Source organism: Emiliania huxleyi (assembly GCF_000372725.1).
Source record: "Emiliania huxleyi CCMP1516 unplaced genomic scaffold EMIHUscaffold_1, whole genome shotgun sequence".
Lineage (NCBI taxonomy): Eukaryota > Haptophyta > Isochrysidales > Noelaerhabdaceae > Emiliania > Emiliania huxleyi.
Genome location: NW_005202428.1, coordinates 2,685,000 through 2,700,787, shown reverse-complemented (window position 1 = coordinate 2,700,787; position 15,788 = coordinate 2,685,000). Strand labels below are relative to the sequence as shown.

The following is a 15,788-nucleotide window of genomic DNA, read 5'->3' as shown; positions in this document are numbered from 1 at the left end:
GGAAAAACTAAAAAGGGATAAAAGGAATATAAGTATAGAGAAAGAAAGAGAGTGAAAGAAATAAAAGGACAGGCAATAATATGGAAATAAGGAGGGGGGGGGGGGGGGGGTAAAAAAACCGCTTCGCTCGCGCGGGAGACGGCGCGTTTAGCCGCGAACGGGGCCATGCCAGACGTGTCGCCTGCGGCTGGGACGCCAGCCGAAACGGGTGCGGCGCCGCCTATTCACAGAAGGGCTCTTGGCTCAACGGGTATTTTTTCGCTTCGCTGCGCGGCCCCGCAATAGGTAGGTAGGTGGGGCACGGAGCCTGGCGGTTGGCGCCCGCATTAAGTAGGTAGGTAGGGCGTTTTGGCGCGACTCAGTGGGAACAGACCCCCTATCTGGCTAGGTCTAGGCCGCCCACATACCGCGTTGCCGTTGATTGGTGTCCAGTCCGACTCGCGATTGGGATGGCGATGGCGTTCTTTTGCATCCACTCGCATCAAAACGCCTCTGTCTCCCCAGCTCAGTCCCCAGCCTAATCCGCGTGAACTCTCCCACCTCGAGTTGCGACGGCAACTCTGTTCACAGACCTTGCTAAAAATCTCTCTCTCTCAGACCTTGTTAAGAAAGAAAGAAATAAAATAAGCCAAACGAGTGCTCCAAACGAGGGATGGGAGGAGGAAGGTCCCCACCTGGGAGCTGGGTTCCGGCTCCTAGGACATGCGAATACGCAAGGAGATGGCATCAGAGACGCACAAATACACATCCAGCCTCGGCAGCGGCGGGTCGAAAAAAGAAAACATCGGTGCGCGGCGTCGCCGTCGGACGTACGTGCCCACTGTGCCTCGCTGTGTTCGTGCGTCGCCCATCTCTCCTGGAGATCACTGCTCTATTTGTTTATGGAGCGCGCTGACGTCATCGTGGCGTCGGCCAACCCGGAGCGCGCATGGAAGGAGCTCTCCGTGAGCAGCCCCGAGGTCGTGGCACGCATCTCGCAGGCGAAGCGCGAGTTCGCCACCTACCAGCGGCGCGACGGCGTCTTTCTCGCGGCCGCGAGGGGCCATCCTGCGGCTGATGGCGTGAGCTAGTGGGCGTGACGGGAGTCGAGTCCAAATACACAAAATACAGATTTAGCATCTGGGGTGGACGGAAACCTCGGAACCTCGAGAGAGGCGCGAGCGACGCCGCAAACGGGCTGAAGGCTGCCTTCGCCCAGCTTCAATCAACCGTTAACATCCCTCCCCGAACGCAACCGACAGAGACGGAGAGAGGGGCGCCGCGCGCGCGCCCCTACTCCTACTCCTGCCTCGCCGCAATGGGCTGCGCGACGCTCGCGTTCCAACTCCTCCTCGCCCACATCGCGGGGCTGGGTGGCTCCGCTAGCGGTGGCGGGGCCGAGGCGAAGCGGCCGCCGTCGCGCATCCCGCCGCCGTCGCGCCTGCCCGTGCGGCTCCGGCTGGTGCAGAGCGAAGCCGTGTCGCGCACGAGAGACACCTCCACCTGCGTCTCTCTCGACTGGTGGCCGGCGGAGAAGTGCGACTACGGCTCGTGCCCGTGGACAAACTCGTCGCTCCTCACCGCCGACCTCTCGGACCCGCTGCTCGGCTCGGCGATCGCTGCGCTGGCGCCGCTCCACCTCCGCGTCGGCGGCTCGCTCGCCGACCAGGTCTCCTTTGCTCTCTCGCGGGAGGACGGCTGCCCCCCGTTTGCCGTGGACGTGACCCGCCGGATCGGCTTCACCGGAGGGTGCCTGCGGCTGAGCCGCTGGCTGGAGGTCCTCTCGTTCTGCGAGCGGCTCGGCTGCGGCGTGCTCTTCTCCGTCAACGCTCTGCGCGGCCGCACTCGCGACGAGTGCCAGCCGGCAGCTCTACCCGCAGTCTGCTCACGCGCGAGCCGTCGCCTTCCATGAGCCTCTGCCTGGCCCGCCGTGCAGGTGGACACGCCCTGCCGGCTCCTCAAGAAGGACGCGCGCCCGCCCTGCTGCTCCTCCTACTCCGGCGCGTGGGACAGCTCGAACCTGCTCGCACTGCTGCGCGCCACCGCCGCCGCCGGCAAGCGTCCCTCCGGCCTCGCGCTGGGCGAGACATAGCCGAGATCTCCCGAGATGAGCCGAGATTGGCCGCCGGCCTCGCGTTGGGCGGGCCTCTCGCCCCTCACGCCGCCACCGCTCGATGGCGCACGCCGCGCCGCCGCGCCGCCCAGCAGCTCGCTTTTCCGTTTTAGGCAACGAGCTCGCCGGCGACGCCGGCATCGAGGCGCACCTGTCCGCAGCCGAGTACGCTCGCGACCTGCTCTCGCTGAGGCGGGAGGTGGACGCCCTCTGGCCGACGAAGCCGCCTCTGCTGCTAGCGCCCGACACCGCCTTCGACGCCGAGTGGGCCAAGCTCTTCCTGAGCCAGCTTCGGGCCGCCAGCAAGGAAGGCGGCGGCGGCGGCGGCGGCGGCGGCGGCGACGGCGACGGCGGGCGGCTGCCGCTCGACATCCTCAGCCACCACATCTACCCTCTCGGCGCGGGGGACGGGCGGCAGATGGCAGCCTCGCCTCGGCGGAGAGCGGGAGGCGCGAGCCGCGACTGCTCACCGCCCCGCGCCGCCGCGGCAGGTGGCTCGCTCGCTCGACCCGAAGAAGCTCGACTCGGCGGTCGGGAAGCTCAAGGCAGAGATATAGCCGAGGTATAGCCGAGATAGCGGAGAGACTCGGCGGCCGAGAAGCTCAAGGCGGCGGCCAGGGCGACGGGCGCCCTCCTGCGCTAGCCTTCTCGGAGCCTTCTCGGAACCCTCCTGCAGGCGGCGGCGAGGGTGATTAACGCCTCCTCCTCCGGCCTCGTCGCCCCCGCCGTCTCGGAGAGCGGAGGCGCGTACAACTCTGGCCAGCGCGGTGTCACGGACGGTTTCGTCTCCTCCTTTTGGTTCAACGACTTGCTCGGCGCGCTGGCGAGGCACGGGCACGCCTTCGGCTGCCGGCAGGCGATCCTAGGCGGCCACTACGCGCTGCTCGACCTGCGGCGGCGGCAGCCGGCGCCCGACTTTTACTCGCTGCTGCTCTGGCGGCGGCTCATGTCTCCGAAGTCCCTCCGCGTCGTCAAGCTCAAGCGGGTGCTGCGCGCCGCCAGCGGGCTCGCCGCCGCGCCGCTGCTCAACATCTCCTCCGCCGAGCCGGACGGCGCGGAGGAGGAGGAGTCGGGTGGGAATCACCGCGCGGGAATCACCGCGCCGCTGCTGCGCGCCTACGCGCATTGCGCCCGCTCGAGCCCGGGCCATGCGGCGCATGCGGCGAGCGGAGACGACTCGCCGACGCTCAACGCGTGGGGCGGGGTGGCTGTGCTGCTGCTGAACCTGGCCCCGTCCATCACGCACGGGGTCGGCCTCGCCGGCCTCGCGCGGACCGACGCGCCGCCGCCCCGGCTCGACTTCCTCCTCACGCCGACGCGCGCCGGCCTGCGCGCGCCGCGCGTCGCTCTCAACGGGGTCGAGCTGCGCGCGGCGGCCGACGGCACGCTGCCGCCGCTGCCGCCGAGGCGCGCGGGGGCGGGCTCGAGGCGCGAGCGTGACGCGCTTTGCCGTGAGGCGTGGCTCCTTGCCATAGGCGGTCGAGCGGCAGCACCGTCGAGCTGCCTCCTCTCTCGCTCGGCTTCTTTGTCTTTCCGGACGCCGGCGCGCGCGCTTGCCTCACGCCGGCGTGCGCGGCTCCGGCGAGGCGCGACCGGAGGACACGTCCTCGTCACGTCCCGCACACGCGCCGTAGGCGCAGCAGCTGCGGGAGGCGCGCGCCGCGGCGCGGTCGGGCGGGGAGGGCGCGGTGGACGCCGATCGCAAGGCGACGCGGCGGCGAAGAGGGCGGCGGCGGACGATCGAGGCTGATGCGGCGACGGCGGCGTTTGGGCCAGCGCGAGGGGCGCTGCCGGGCGATGTTGTCGGGAAAACGGCCGAGACTCCTCTCACTTGACTTTGCCTCTCAGTGCTCAGAGTGTTGTCGCGCACTTTGAGGCAGCGCGGTTGAACTTACTAGATCTCGATATTGGCGTTTCTCTCTCCACTTATAAGTGCCCACACAGCCACACAGAGGACCTCTCCTGCGTGGGCACTAAAAGTGGAGCGCCCCCAAAAAAAATCTAGACCAGCGTAACCAGTCGATGGACGATGGGTAAAAAGGAACAGGGCGGGGACCTGTTCCTTTTTACCCATCTCACAGTAGAGAGGTGTCCGTTTTTATTTATTTATTTAGTCGAGGGAGATCCACATCCAGGGGCAGGGCGAAGGGGCTCGCTGGGAGGCACAATCGCACAATCCGAAGTGCTCTCAGACTTGCTCTCAGTGGGCGACGTGTGGGAGACACGTGCGCGCGGCCGGGTGTGGCGGGTGCGCTCTCAACCTAAGGTCGCGGGGAAAATATAGGCTAGTGCCATTTGGCATTTCACTCTGACACGCTAATCTTGAAAACGTCTCCAACGGAGCTCCGTGTTGCATCCAGCGCCCTCCCCCGCGCTCCCTGCGGCCATGGCCGATGATCCTAGTATGAGAGGTCATCTGGCTACCGCGAGAGCGACCCAACTCGTCGACATCGTCCGATGATGGTGCCTCAAAGTCAGCCTTCGGAGGCTATCGTGGGGTCGAGCCGGCAGTAGCCGTGACATGTGGTTCCACCACCCCTCGTAGGCTTTGCCTCTGATCGCCACCGTTCCCAGGCTGCCTAATGGGATGGAAAGGAAGGCTCGGCGAGCGTATAGAAGCGTGCTCGACCTCGACGTGGCAGCCTGCACGGCAGCGCTGGCGGGCGCGATGAGCGTCGTGCCACCTGACCCGAGACGGGTCGCAGGCGTCGTACTGAGCGCGTCGAGACCGTGTCCTGATGTGATCTGCACGGGTAAATCACGTCGGCGTCAAAGGAGCGACGTGCGACCTGTCAGAGCTTGATCTCCGATCTCAGCGGCGTCGAGTCGTCTCCGGCGCGCGACAAAGGTACATCCAATGGACGCGCAGAGGCAGCTGCGACCCCGCTAAATGTACCTTTTTCGCGCATGGTCAAAATCAAGGTTTTGTAACGCGAGCTGTGCCACAGTGAAATGGCACTAGCCATAGGGGAGAAAGAAGTGTCAGTGTGAGTGCTGAGTGTGAGGTGGGCGCCTGGGCGTAGGCTGGCGTTTTTGCCTTTGTAAACTGAACAGTTGTTTCACACATCCTCACCGGGCGGCTGCAGCGCGAGGTAGCACGCCCAGCTCACCGGCACGCTGCAAAAGAGCGTGCCGCAAGCCAGCAGCAGCCCTGTCTTGAGCGGCCCGCCCCTCGGCGCCCCTCCGCCCGAGCGCGTGATGCCGGTCACGGCGCTGGCTGCGGCGACGGGGCCGAAGCCCGCGAGGACGGCCAAATGCGCTGCGAGTCGCGGCGCGGCAGCGTGCGCGCCCGCTGCGACGTCGCTCGCCGCCACCGCCCACGCCAGCACGCACCCGGCGCTCAGCGCGAGGTACGCCGCGAACTCGAGGCTGGGAGGGCGAGTCAGCGTCGCCTGAGGCGGAGGGGAGGTGCGGGTCTCCCGCGCGCACCGGTCGAAGGCACCGGCTGCCCCTTCCCCCCCCGCCCCCGCGTGCTGAGCCAAGCCGCATCCGCATCGGACTGCGGGTCTCGCGGTACGCGGCGGGCGGCGGCCCCGCGCGTGTGCGTGCGCGCGTCGCCTTCGCGTCTGGCCGCGGCTTGCAGCCCTTTTGGTCCGTCGGCTTGAGCGTGTCCACGAAAGAGCCGAACCAGACGTCGAGGAAGCCTACGGGCGGCCGGCACTCGACGCCTCGGCGGCGAGATCGCGCCGCATGCCGGGCCGGCACCGCTCTTCGAGGCCGGCGTTGGTGCCTACAGGAAGGTTCCGAGAAGGTTCCGAGAAGGTGGTCGCCCCTCCTCGCGGGTCCTCGAGGCCGGCGTCGGTGCCGGCGTAGTTGCAGGAGACGTAGCGGTGGTGGAAGTAGTGGTACGCGTCTGCCTGCCAGTGGTCCTCGAAGCCGGAGTGGGACGCGCCCGGCGAGAGCAGGAGGTGCACCCCTACGGGTCGGGGCAGGGGCTAGGGGCCGGAGTGAGGCTGCTGTGAGGTTGCCTCCTACTACTAGAGTGAGGCTACTGGCGCCGATGCCGTACCCGGTGGCGCACCGCTGCTACCGAGCTCTGCTGGCGCTGCTACCAGGCGCGAGGCTGCGCTAGGCGCACGCCGTTCCAGAGCAGCGCGAACGGGGTAGTGAGGAGGAGGAGGGAGGGGAGGGCGCACGCAAAGTAGTAGAGGTGCTCCACCTGTGCGGTGCGAACAATAATAATAATAATAATAATAATAATAACAATAATAATAATAATAATAATAATAATAAAGGAGTTGTGTTCAGAGCATCGCGTGAACACAAATGCCACCAGCACGCGTCTTTCCCGAAGTGCTAGTCGGGTCCCAACTCGGCATCTCTTTCTTTCTGCTGCCGGGTGCATGCACAGGCCGGAGAAGGGCTCCACGTCCGTGTTGCGGTGGTGCAGGCTGTGCACCTGACGAGGTGAAGAGACAGTGAGGGGTAGGCGCAGAGTGAAGACAAGCTGCGGCGGTGCAGGCTATCGCACCTGCGCGTACAGGGCGTTGAAGTGCAGCATCCGGTGCGCAAAGAAGAAGTGCACGTCCCGCCAGAGGGGGACGAGGAGGAGCGCGGCGCAAAAGTGCAGCGCGCCGCGCCGCGACGACCAGGCGGTCTCGTCCACGTACGCCAGCCTCCCCGTCGCCCAGAGGTAGGCAAAGACATTCTCAAAGCCCGTCCAGATGACGACGCCAGAGACCGACCAGACGAGGTTGTGCGCAACCCTGCCCGGACGGTACTCGCGCGCCGCGACAAAGGGCCGCTCGGCGAAGCCAAACCAGTGCAGCGTCGCGTGCCACCAGAGCGTGTAACCTAGCCACACGCCCAGCCACAGCGGGAGGCGCGCGGCGAAGAAAGCGGCGCTCAGAGGCGCCGACGCGGCCGGCCCGGTGCGAGACAGGTCGTAGGGCACGCACTCAAACATGCAGACCGCGATGAGCGCCCAGATCGTGTTGGGCGTGTTGATGAGGACGAGCGGCCCAGCGCGGAGCCAAGCCGCAAACGTCGGCCGCGGTATGACAGAGGCGCCAGGCGGGAGGGCGGAGTCGACAAAGGATGGCGATACCCTGTAGAAGCGCCCGTCCGTTGCCCCGGCGAAGCCGCGGATCAGGGTGGAGAGCATAGTGGGTGGGCGACGTAAGCCGTCGCTGGCTACAGGGCAACCTCGGATGAGTCACTAACTCGTGTGAAGGCCAGCGCACAGCGCCATAGGAGGTATTTTCTTCTCAATAACAAGGCTGTGAAGAGCACCGATGATGTAGTGAGTGAGTGGTCCCGGGCCCTGCGGGGAACTAAGTCGACGCAAGTTAGTCTGTGAGCTGGAAGAGGGCTAGTGGTGCGCCGAGGCGGGTCAAGTGCTCCCGGGAGTCGTGGTCGGAGGCCGGGACATACGCACACTAACTTAGTGCGCGGAAGTGAGTGCCTCCGGCCGGCCGCGAGGGGAGTGGTCCGGCGGGCCGCTCGTAGTGCCCTTCGCCGGCGGACGGAGGCGAGATCGGCTACTACGCGCACTAAAACTTAGTGCGCGGAAGTGAGTGCCTCCGGCCGGCGAAAGAGTAGAGACATGCACAGGCTCACTTCTCCATCGCCAGCCCGACGCGCTCGTAGACGTAGTTACAGGTTGACCCAAATAATCTCTCTCACACAGTACCGCTGTCACTGTCCCAGGCCCGCTCATGGGAGCCGACGCTTGCAAGTGAGTGTCAGAGTGTAGGAACTCGGTGGGAGCATCCGTCCTCAATCACTTCACACTCGCTCGCAAACGTGAAATCGATTCGCTGTGTCCGGACAGTGGGTGAGTGCCTCCCGCCACCCCGCGCACTAAGATAGTGCCCTGGTGTGGTGGGCCGCCGGCGAGCGGGCTAGTCTGGGTGAGTGCCTCCCGCCACCCCGCGCACTAAGTTAGTGCGCGTAGTGAGTGGGCCGCCGGCGAGCGGGCTAGTGGGTGAGTGCCTCCCGCCACCCCCGCGCACTAAGTTAGTGCGCGTAGTGAGTGGGCCGCCGGCGAGCGGGCTAGTGGGTGCCTCCCGCCACCCCGCGCACTAACTTAGTGCGCGTAGTGGGTGGGCCGCCTTCTAGTGGTCGGCGAGGCCGTGGCCAGTGCCCCGGCCCTGCGGCGCCGCCTAGTGAGTGAGTGCTCGCCGACCCTCCCCACACTAAGTCGTCATCTGTGCTGTGTCCAAGATCTGGTGACGCCTCCTGGATGAGTGGACGTTAGTCCGCGCAATGCAAAAGAAAGAAAGAAAGAAAACAGACAACGCAAAGGAGGGATGGGAGGACGGCTCGCCGCCACCACACAGGGATTTTAAGCTGTGAGGGAGGGTGTAGAGGATGTAGAGTGTAGAGCGCTGTAGAGCTGTAGAGCTGTAGAGCGCTCTGGAGCGCTGTAGAGCTGTAGAGCTCTACATCCGCCGCGGGACAGAGCGATGCAGATGTAGAGCGATGTAGAGGCCCTCTACAGCGTGAAATCTCTACAACAAACTCTACATCATAAGCGGCGAAAGAGGCACGGTCGCTCTCCGACATGAGGCGCGTTGCACTTCCTGCCAGTGCTGCCCTGGCCTTCTGTCTGCCCGCCCAATGGGTGGGAGGTGCCTCTGCTGCTGTGGCATGCCTCACGGCTGCGACTGGCCGGCGCCTCGGCGCGTCAGCTCGGCTCGGCGTAGCGATCGTGGCCAGCGCAACTCGCCTGGACTCAACGCTCAGCCAGGAGCTCCCGCACGCGCTGGCGCGAGTCATGGCGCATGCAACGCGTCTGAATGCTCGCCTCGCCTCGCGCAAATGCGACCGCTTCGCAGCCGACAGTCCACCGCCTGCTAAAGAAGCACTGTGACGAATGTGGCACCGGCGACGCATGGCAGGCTGGTCATGACGCAGTTATAGGGTGTTGTGTGCCGTCAGAGTGACTCTCTGTGTGTCAGAGATAGTCAGGGCCGTCCACCAGAGCTCCAGTAAGCTCGGAGACACCCCATTAGTGCGGCTCGACCTCTTTGAGTCACTGCCTCCCCGGCGGTTTTGCTGTAGAGCCTCTACAACAAACTCTACAGCAAAATCGCGCTCTACATCGCTCTACATCTGCATCGCTCTGTCCCGCGCCGGATGTAGAGCTCTACAGCTCTACAGCGCTCTACAGCGCTCCAGAGCGCTCTACATCTCTACAGCTCTACAGCGCTCTACACTCTACATCCTCTACACCCTCCCTCAGATTTTAAGGAGAGGAGTGTGGTGCTAGCCGTCGCCCACCCTCGGGCGTCTACCACTTCCTATCTCTCTTCGCAGTTTCTCACCAATTCTCGCAGCGACCTTCATGCCAAATCTCGTTCTTCTCACTCTCGTCCTCGTTCTCTCCCCTGCTGTTCCTCATCCTCTGACTCATCGCTCTCCTCGGCCTCGTTCTGAGACGCCGCTGCCGTCTGCCTTGCTCTCGCTGCTTCTCTCGCCGCTCTGCGTAACTCCGCCCTCCTCGCGGCATTGCGAAGCATGGAGTGTGTTATTTCGAATTGTTGCTTACGGTTTTTTTTCTACTTCTTTTTCACGATATGGCTGCCACGACGGCCCAAGTGCTGCCAGCGGGGCCAACGCTGCGGCTTTTGCAGTACTCGCCCGCGTGGGGCGCGCCTTCGGTCGATCCGCGGTGCACAAAGGCGCAGGCCTACCTTCGCGTCTGCGGCCGCTCCTACGAGGTTGAGGACGCCTCGGCCGCCGCGCCGGGCTGGTCGCCGCTGCTGCTGCCGGTGCTGCGCGACGGCGCGCGCGCGGTGGAGCCGGACGGGCTGTACGCGCACCTGCGCGAGGGCGGGATCGACGCCGACGCGAAGCTCTCCGCCGAGGAGCGCGCCGAGTCCGCCGCGTGGACGGCTCTCGTCGAGGAGCGGCTCGGGCTGGCGCTGCTGTACGCGTGCTGGGCCGAGGAGGACAACTACGCCGCGGTGCTCAAGCCCGCGTACGCGCAGAGGCTGCCCCTCCCACTCTGCCTCTACCTGCCGTGGACGATGCGCCGGCGCGCCCTCTCGCAGCTGGCGAGGCGTGGCGCGATGGGCGAGAGGGCCGCTGTGCACTGCTCGGCCGCTGTGAACAAGGCGCGTTCACAGCGCGAGGGCGAGTAGGTGAGGGCGTGGCGTACCGGCTGGGCGGCGAGGCGCTCGAGGCGCTGAACACGCGCCTCACCGGCCGCGGCTCCTTCTTCGCCTCCGGCGCATCGGCGGTGGACGCGACGGCGCCCCGCGCCTCCCTCGCTCCCTCCTCATTGTCACTTCTGACGCATCCGGCGCCAATGAAGTTGGGGGTGACACTGACACCCCGCCTTCCTCCTCCGCATCGCTTCGCCCACGTCCCCTCCTCGTCCGCCCCCCTCCCTCCTCCGCCGGGCTGGCTCCGCACACTAGCTCCTCGCACGCCTCTTCGCTCCGTGAGACAGGCTTTCTCGTACCTGACCGCCGTGCTGCGCTGCCCGCTGCCTCGCGACACCCTGCGTGCGCACCTCAAGTCGCTGCCTGCCCTCTGCAGCTACGTCGAGGCCTTCTCGACCACCTTCTTCGGCTCCTTTGAGCCCCTCCTCCCCTCGCCGGAGACAGACCCGCGGCTCAGGCCTCCGCCGCTGACCGGCCGCCCCACCGCCTTCCCGTATGCTTTCGGGGCAGACGAGGGCGGCGGCGGCGAGGCGTCCGAGGCGGCGGCGGGCGGCGGCAAGAGCAGCCGCACGCCCAAGCAGCGCCGCTTCAAGGAGCGGTCTCGCAACGCCGTGCTCGGCGCGCTTGGCGGCGCACTGGTGTACGCTGTCGCGACAGACTTGGCGGGCGGCGAAAGGAGGGGCGGCCCCTGCGAGCTGCGTGTCTTCACACCTGCAGCGTGAACAGGTGGGCGGCGAGGAGGAGCTCGACGAGTACGCCGCCGACGAGCAGCAGTGACGACCGACGGGCGGGCTGTGGGGGCCTCCCTGCCACAAGGCGTGAGGCCGGGGTGGCGGGGTTCACCTCTTGTGCTCGTCCTCTGGCGGGACTGGGCTGGAATTACGAGGTCCCATGTTCCATGACTGAGAACGCTCGGCCTCCACACACACTCGCGAGGTTGGCCCTCGACTGTTGGCCAACAGTACAGCTCGAGCGTACACAACCGTCACAGGGCACACACAAAAAAGGGTTATTATAGCGTGTACGATAGAGCCTGTGATTCACACGGTGTGATCTGAAAATGATCAGTTCTGCGTGAGGGGCGGCCGCTCGGCCGAGGCGGTGCCCGGTGCCGAACCTGTCGGACCTTAAGAGCCTGTACCTAATGTACGTGAACAACTACTCTTCTACCTCACACTCACACTCCAAAAGTCACTCGCGGTCGTCTGCGTCCACCCCCGCCTCGCTCGGGCTCGCGCGAGGAGGCGCCTCCCCCTCGCCCCCCTCCCACCCCCCCTCGCGCTTGGCCGCCCGCACGTCCTCGAGGAGCTGCCGCAACTCGTCGGCGTCCGCCTAGGGGCGCAGAGCCGTGCCTCTGTGGAGCGCCTGCGTGTGCGAGGCCCTGCTAAGGCCCTCCCCCGCGCGTGCTCCTCCCGCGCCCAGGCCCTCCCCTCGCTAGGCCTCGCTCGGGCGGGCTCGCCTTGTCGAGCTTGCGCTGCGCCTCCATCTCCCTGCGCATCTCGTTCTCGTCCACCTGCTCGCTCGGCGGGGCCGTGAGCGCAGCACTCCGACAGCGCAGCCACGCGTCCACGCACACGCACACCCAGCAGCGACGCGTACCAACGCAGCGACTCGAGTGTGGGTGTGGGGTGGGGCGAGAACTCGAGGCTGGTGGACGGAGACTGGTGAGAGGGCGTGCGGGAGGGGGTTGCGGCGCCTCGCGCGAGAAGGGCTTGATGGTGGGCACCAGCGCCGACCGGTCCACCTCGAGCTTCACCTGCTCACACGCGCGAGGTGTGAAGAGAGGCCGCCCTCCCTGCCAGCCACCCCGCCGCGCGAAGAGTCGCCATCGAGAAGGAGCTCTCCTCCGCGTGCAGCGTGCCGCCCTCCCCGTTCGGAGACGTCGAGTTCCACGCCGTCACCTTGCCAACCACCCGCAGGCTCGGCGCAGCGCCCTTGCCGCCGCCGCCGCCGTCGGCACCGCCGCCGCCGCCGCCGCCGCCTCCCTCCCCGCCGCCGCCGCCGCCGCCGTCCGTGCCGGGGTCTGTGAGCGCGAGCGAGAAGAGGAGCCCGTCGTACCTCCGCTCCAGCCCCGCCCGCCGGTTTGTGAGGGTCATCCGCAGCCGCCTCCTCCGCGAGCCGTCCTCCACCTGCACCGGCGGAGGAGCGGTGGTGGCGTGGTGAGGCCGGGGAGAGAGTCGCGGCGACGGAGGCGACGTCTGCAAGTGACTGGCCCTCCGCCCGTGTCCGAGGACGGCTTCGTTCACAGCGCGGCCATCCCACCGCCAACAGAGAGAGAGAGAGAGAGAGAGAGAGAGAGAGAGAGAGAGAGAGAGAGAGAGAGAGAGAGAGAGAGAGAGAGAGAGAGAAGAGAGAGAGAGAGAGGGAGGGAGGGAGGGAGGGAGGGAGGGAGGGAGGGAGGGAGGGAGGGAGGGAGCCGGGACATCTAGCTGCCCTGACAACCGACCACTCGCCGCCTGGGAAGTCGGAGCCGCGGGAGACGGCTCCGTCGGCGCGCAGGACCATGTTGGTGCTGAATAGCGACTTTGTCGACTCTCCTCCCGCCACTGCGCTCAGTGCATCCTCCGTGGCGAGGTCGTCGTAGATTGTCCAGAAGCCGGTCACGCGGCGCTGCAGCTCGGCGATGGAGAGAGGCACCCGCGGCTCCTGGCCCGCCTCGGCGGAGTCGGGGAAGACCATACGCTGCCACGCAGCGCGCGGCCGCGCCGAGGCGGCGAGGATGGCCACGACGCCGCTCTTGGTGCGCATGTGTGAAGGCAAAGGCAAAAGATTTTCGGCAGGGGCGCACCAAAAAAAGAAAATTTTCCGCGAGAGCGATGTGCCATGTCCGCTAGCTTGGGATGTCCGTTGTATTTATTTATTTATGTCCGCGGCGTTTGTTTTACACCAAATACCTCGTACACCAAAAAAAAATCTGCGCTCGCGCCGCCTCTCCCGGCAGGCCTCTGCGGCGTCAGCCTCCTCCTCCCTGTTGGCATACGCCGTGAATCGGAGCCACGACGCTGTATATGCTGGCTTCCTCCGCACGACGGCTGCTCACACTCGCCAGCTGCTGCTCTCCTCGCATCCACCCGCCACTCGCCTCAGCGCCGCGGCCAGAGGCAGACTCGACGGCGTCTGAGCGGCGGCGAGTGGTCGCTGCCCTGAAGCGATTCGACCAGCTCGAGGCGATGTCGTCCCGTGGCGACCCAGAGGGCTGCAGCTGCGCCCTCGAGGAGCTCCGCCGGCTGCGGGAGGACGGGACCGCCTTTGCGCTCGGCCCAAACGCGCACAACCGCGCGATGCGAGTGTGCGCGTCATCGCCGGGTACGGTGGAGACGCTCTTCGCCGAGGCTGCCGCGGCCGGCGTGCAGGACGATGCGAGTCTGCAGGTGCTCGCGACCTGCCGGCTCGAGGCGGAGGATTTTGCCGGCGCCGCCGCCGCGCTGTCGGAGCTGTTGGGCCCGCTGCTCGTCCAGCCCGCGCACGGGGCTGCTCGCCGCCGGGTGCCTGCCCGCACCGCCAAGGTCGCCCTCTCCGTGCTCGGCGCCTGCCGCGACGCCAGCGTCTGCGGAGACGAGTGCAGAGGTGCTGGCCGCGTGCAGCCGAGACCCAACCGCCGAGACCCAACCGCCGAGACTGCGCCACGACGTCAGCAGAGGTGCTTGGCGCGGGTTGCTTCACCGGGTTTCCTTGTGCGTGGCAGGAGCGGCGCGGCAGTGGGCGGCCCTCGGGGAGGGTGGCCAGTGGGCGCCTCCTGCTCCGCCTCCCTCGCCCGAGCGGACCCTCGCCCTCCTCAAGCCGGACTGCGTCGCGAGTGGGGCGGCGGGCGAGGTGGAGGCTCTGATCGCGGAGCACGGGTTCGAGGTCGTGCGGCGGAGGAGGTGGAGGATGGGGGAGGGGGAGGCGGCGGCCTTCCTGCAGGCCTCATGCTCGTCGTAATCTCGGGTCAGCTCGGGTCAGCTCGGGTCATCAGCCGCGATCTCGACGCAGGCCTCGTGGGGCTCATCGTCCGGCGACCGCGCGCGGCGCCTCTGCTCGGAGGCCGCCTCCCTCTCCGCGGGACACTGATGACGAGTCAGAGTGCGATGCTGGCAGGCGCTTCTTCTCGGAGATGGTCTCGTTTTACGCGAGCGGCGAGGTGGTCGCCCTCCTCCTGCAGCGGGCGGGGGCCATAGGCGCGTGGAGGGAGCTGCTCGGGCCCGGCGACCCGGCGGCGGCGAGAGGGTACACGGACAGGCACGGCCGGGTGCGGCGCCCAAAGGCGCCGCGGAGCGTGCGAGCGCGTTGGGGGCGCGACAAGCAGGCGAACGCGGCGCACGGGTCGGATTCGGAGGAGGCGGCGGGGAGGGAGATCCGGTTCGTGTTTGGGGAGGGGTGGGTCGAGGCGGGCGGCGCCGGCGAGGGAGCGAGCGAGCTCGAGCAGCAAGCCGCGCGGTAAGACGGAGAGAGTTTTTTGTTTTGTCGCTTTCGGTTTGGTCGATGATGCACTCCCACCCGTTCCGCGGCCGTCGGACGACCTCGCTCCGGTCCTCCGCACAGCCACTAGGGGCCTCTAGGCCACAGCACCGGCCACCGCGTGGCGGCGGGTAGGGTTGCCTAACGTTAGGATAGGGGCAAACACTGAAAACGTAACTTGATCGGGGCGCGGTTTTTTTTGGACTAGACTGCTCGGGGGAGGTGGGCGAGTGATTGGGTAGCTTTGGGGCCACCGAAAATAATGAGAACCGCCCCCTATATCTCGCCAAATCTCGATTTTTCGCGGGAATGGGCGCTTCTCAGCCCCGCGCGAGCTACAGTGACTCCCCAGGGCTTGTCCCGTGGCCCAAAGTGGTACCCCGAGCTCCGCCACGAGCGTGGGCAATCAGGAGACACCCACAGTCACGGCGGGCGAGGAGTTGGGTGACGGCCAACTGTCGATTACGGCGCCTCTGGAGCCTCCTGTATCGTCGGTTCGGCTCGAAGATCGTGCCGCATCCGCATGTAAACCACCTCCGCGCCCCCGCTGGCACATGTCCGCATTGCCCGAGCCTGGGAGAAGTTCCCAGTGCCCGGAGGCTGCACAGGTCCGCGAAACGCTGGCGCTGCAGCTCCCGGCGCGCACCCCAGATTCGCGAGGAAAACAGCCGAAAACGGGTCGCGCCGCGATCGACCCTCAGCGAGCCCAGGCGAGCCTGGTAATCCCACCCGGTGGTAAGCGCACGTCCTCCGCGTAATCTAGCGCGCTGTGCAGCCCGCCAGTGCATGGCGTCGACCTGGGCCGCGACTGGTCGATCTCGCCGCGATCTCGCCATCCAATTCTCGGTCAGGTGTAGTGGATCACCTTAAAATCCTGGATTAATTCCTGAGCCCACCTGGCCCCACCAGACGGGTAGCACGAGGCGCCCGGGCCACTTTTTAGCGCCTCCCGAGCCTCCCGGCGCCTCCTGTGGCCTCCTGAACCCTCTCCCCCGCAGCCTCTCTCGGCGACGTGGGGAGCGGCTGCCGTTCACGGCTCGCACCGGCTCTTCCAGCGGCTCCACGCTTGCCGCCTGTGACGCCCGCGCCACGCACTGCCACGCGGCCGCTCGAGAGAGCGGTCGACGCCCATACTGCTGGGCGTGGCG

The 15,788-nt window shown here is 66.7% G+C and overlaps 4 protein-coding genes across 4 annotated transcripts; 3 read left to right on the top strand and 1 right to left on the bottom strand.

The window, feature by feature from the left end:
• Nucleotides 1–1,297: 1,297 nt before the first annotated feature.
• On the top strand, nucleotides 1,298–3,726 carry EMIHUDRAFT_194815 (hypothetical protein; the record flags this gene model as incomplete). Its single annotated transcript, XM_005794470.1, has 6 exons — nucleotides 1,298–1,858; nucleotides 1,943–2,039; nucleotides 2,206–2,291; nucleotides 2,584–2,622; nucleotides 2,769–3,449; nucleotides 3,691–3,726. The coding sequence occupies 6 exons, from the start codon at nucleotides 1,298–1,300 to the stop codon at nucleotides 3,724–3,726; spliced, it is 1,500 nt and encodes a 499-aa protein (XP_005794527.1).
• Nucleotides 3,727–5,130: 1,404 nt separating this feature from the next.
• Nucleotides 5,131–7,196, bottom strand: EMIHUDRAFT_461091 (hypothetical protein; the record flags this gene model as incomplete). The annotated part of the gene is made up of 5 exons (XM_005794469.1): nucleotides 5,131–5,736; nucleotides 5,886–6,008; nucleotides 6,173–6,251; nucleotides 6,429–6,491; nucleotides 6,564–7,196. 5 exons carry the CDS (start codon nucleotides 7,194–7,196, stop codon nucleotides 5,162–5,164), a joined length of 1,473 nt encoding a protein of 490 aa, XP_005794526.1. The 3' UTR covers nucleotides 5,131–5,161.
• A 2,416-nt stretch (nucleotides 7,197–9,612) lies between these two features.
• Nucleotides 9,613–10,980, top strand: EMIHUDRAFT_194813 (Metaxin; the record flags this gene model as incomplete). Its single annotated transcript, XM_005794468.1, has 5 exons — nucleotides 9,613–10,099; nucleotides 10,180–10,277; nucleotides 10,491–10,583; nucleotides 10,797–10,850; nucleotides 10,930–10,980. 5 exons carry the CDS (start codon nucleotides 9,613–9,615, stop codon nucleotides 10,978–10,980), a joined length of 783 nt encoding a protein of 260 aa, XP_005794525.1.
• A 2,580-nt stretch (nucleotides 10,981–13,560) lies between these two features.
• Nucleotides 13,561–14,623, top strand: EMIHUDRAFT_61012 (hypothetical protein; the record flags this gene model as incomplete). Its single annotated transcript, XM_005794467.1, has 2 exons — nucleotides 13,561–14,120; nucleotides 14,281–14,623. The coding sequence occupies 2 exons, from the start codon at nucleotides 13,561–13,563 to the stop codon at nucleotides 14,621–14,623; spliced, it is 903 nt and encodes a 300-aa protein (XP_005794524.1).
• Between the last annotated feature and the right edge of the window lie 1,165 nt (nucleotides 14,624–15,788).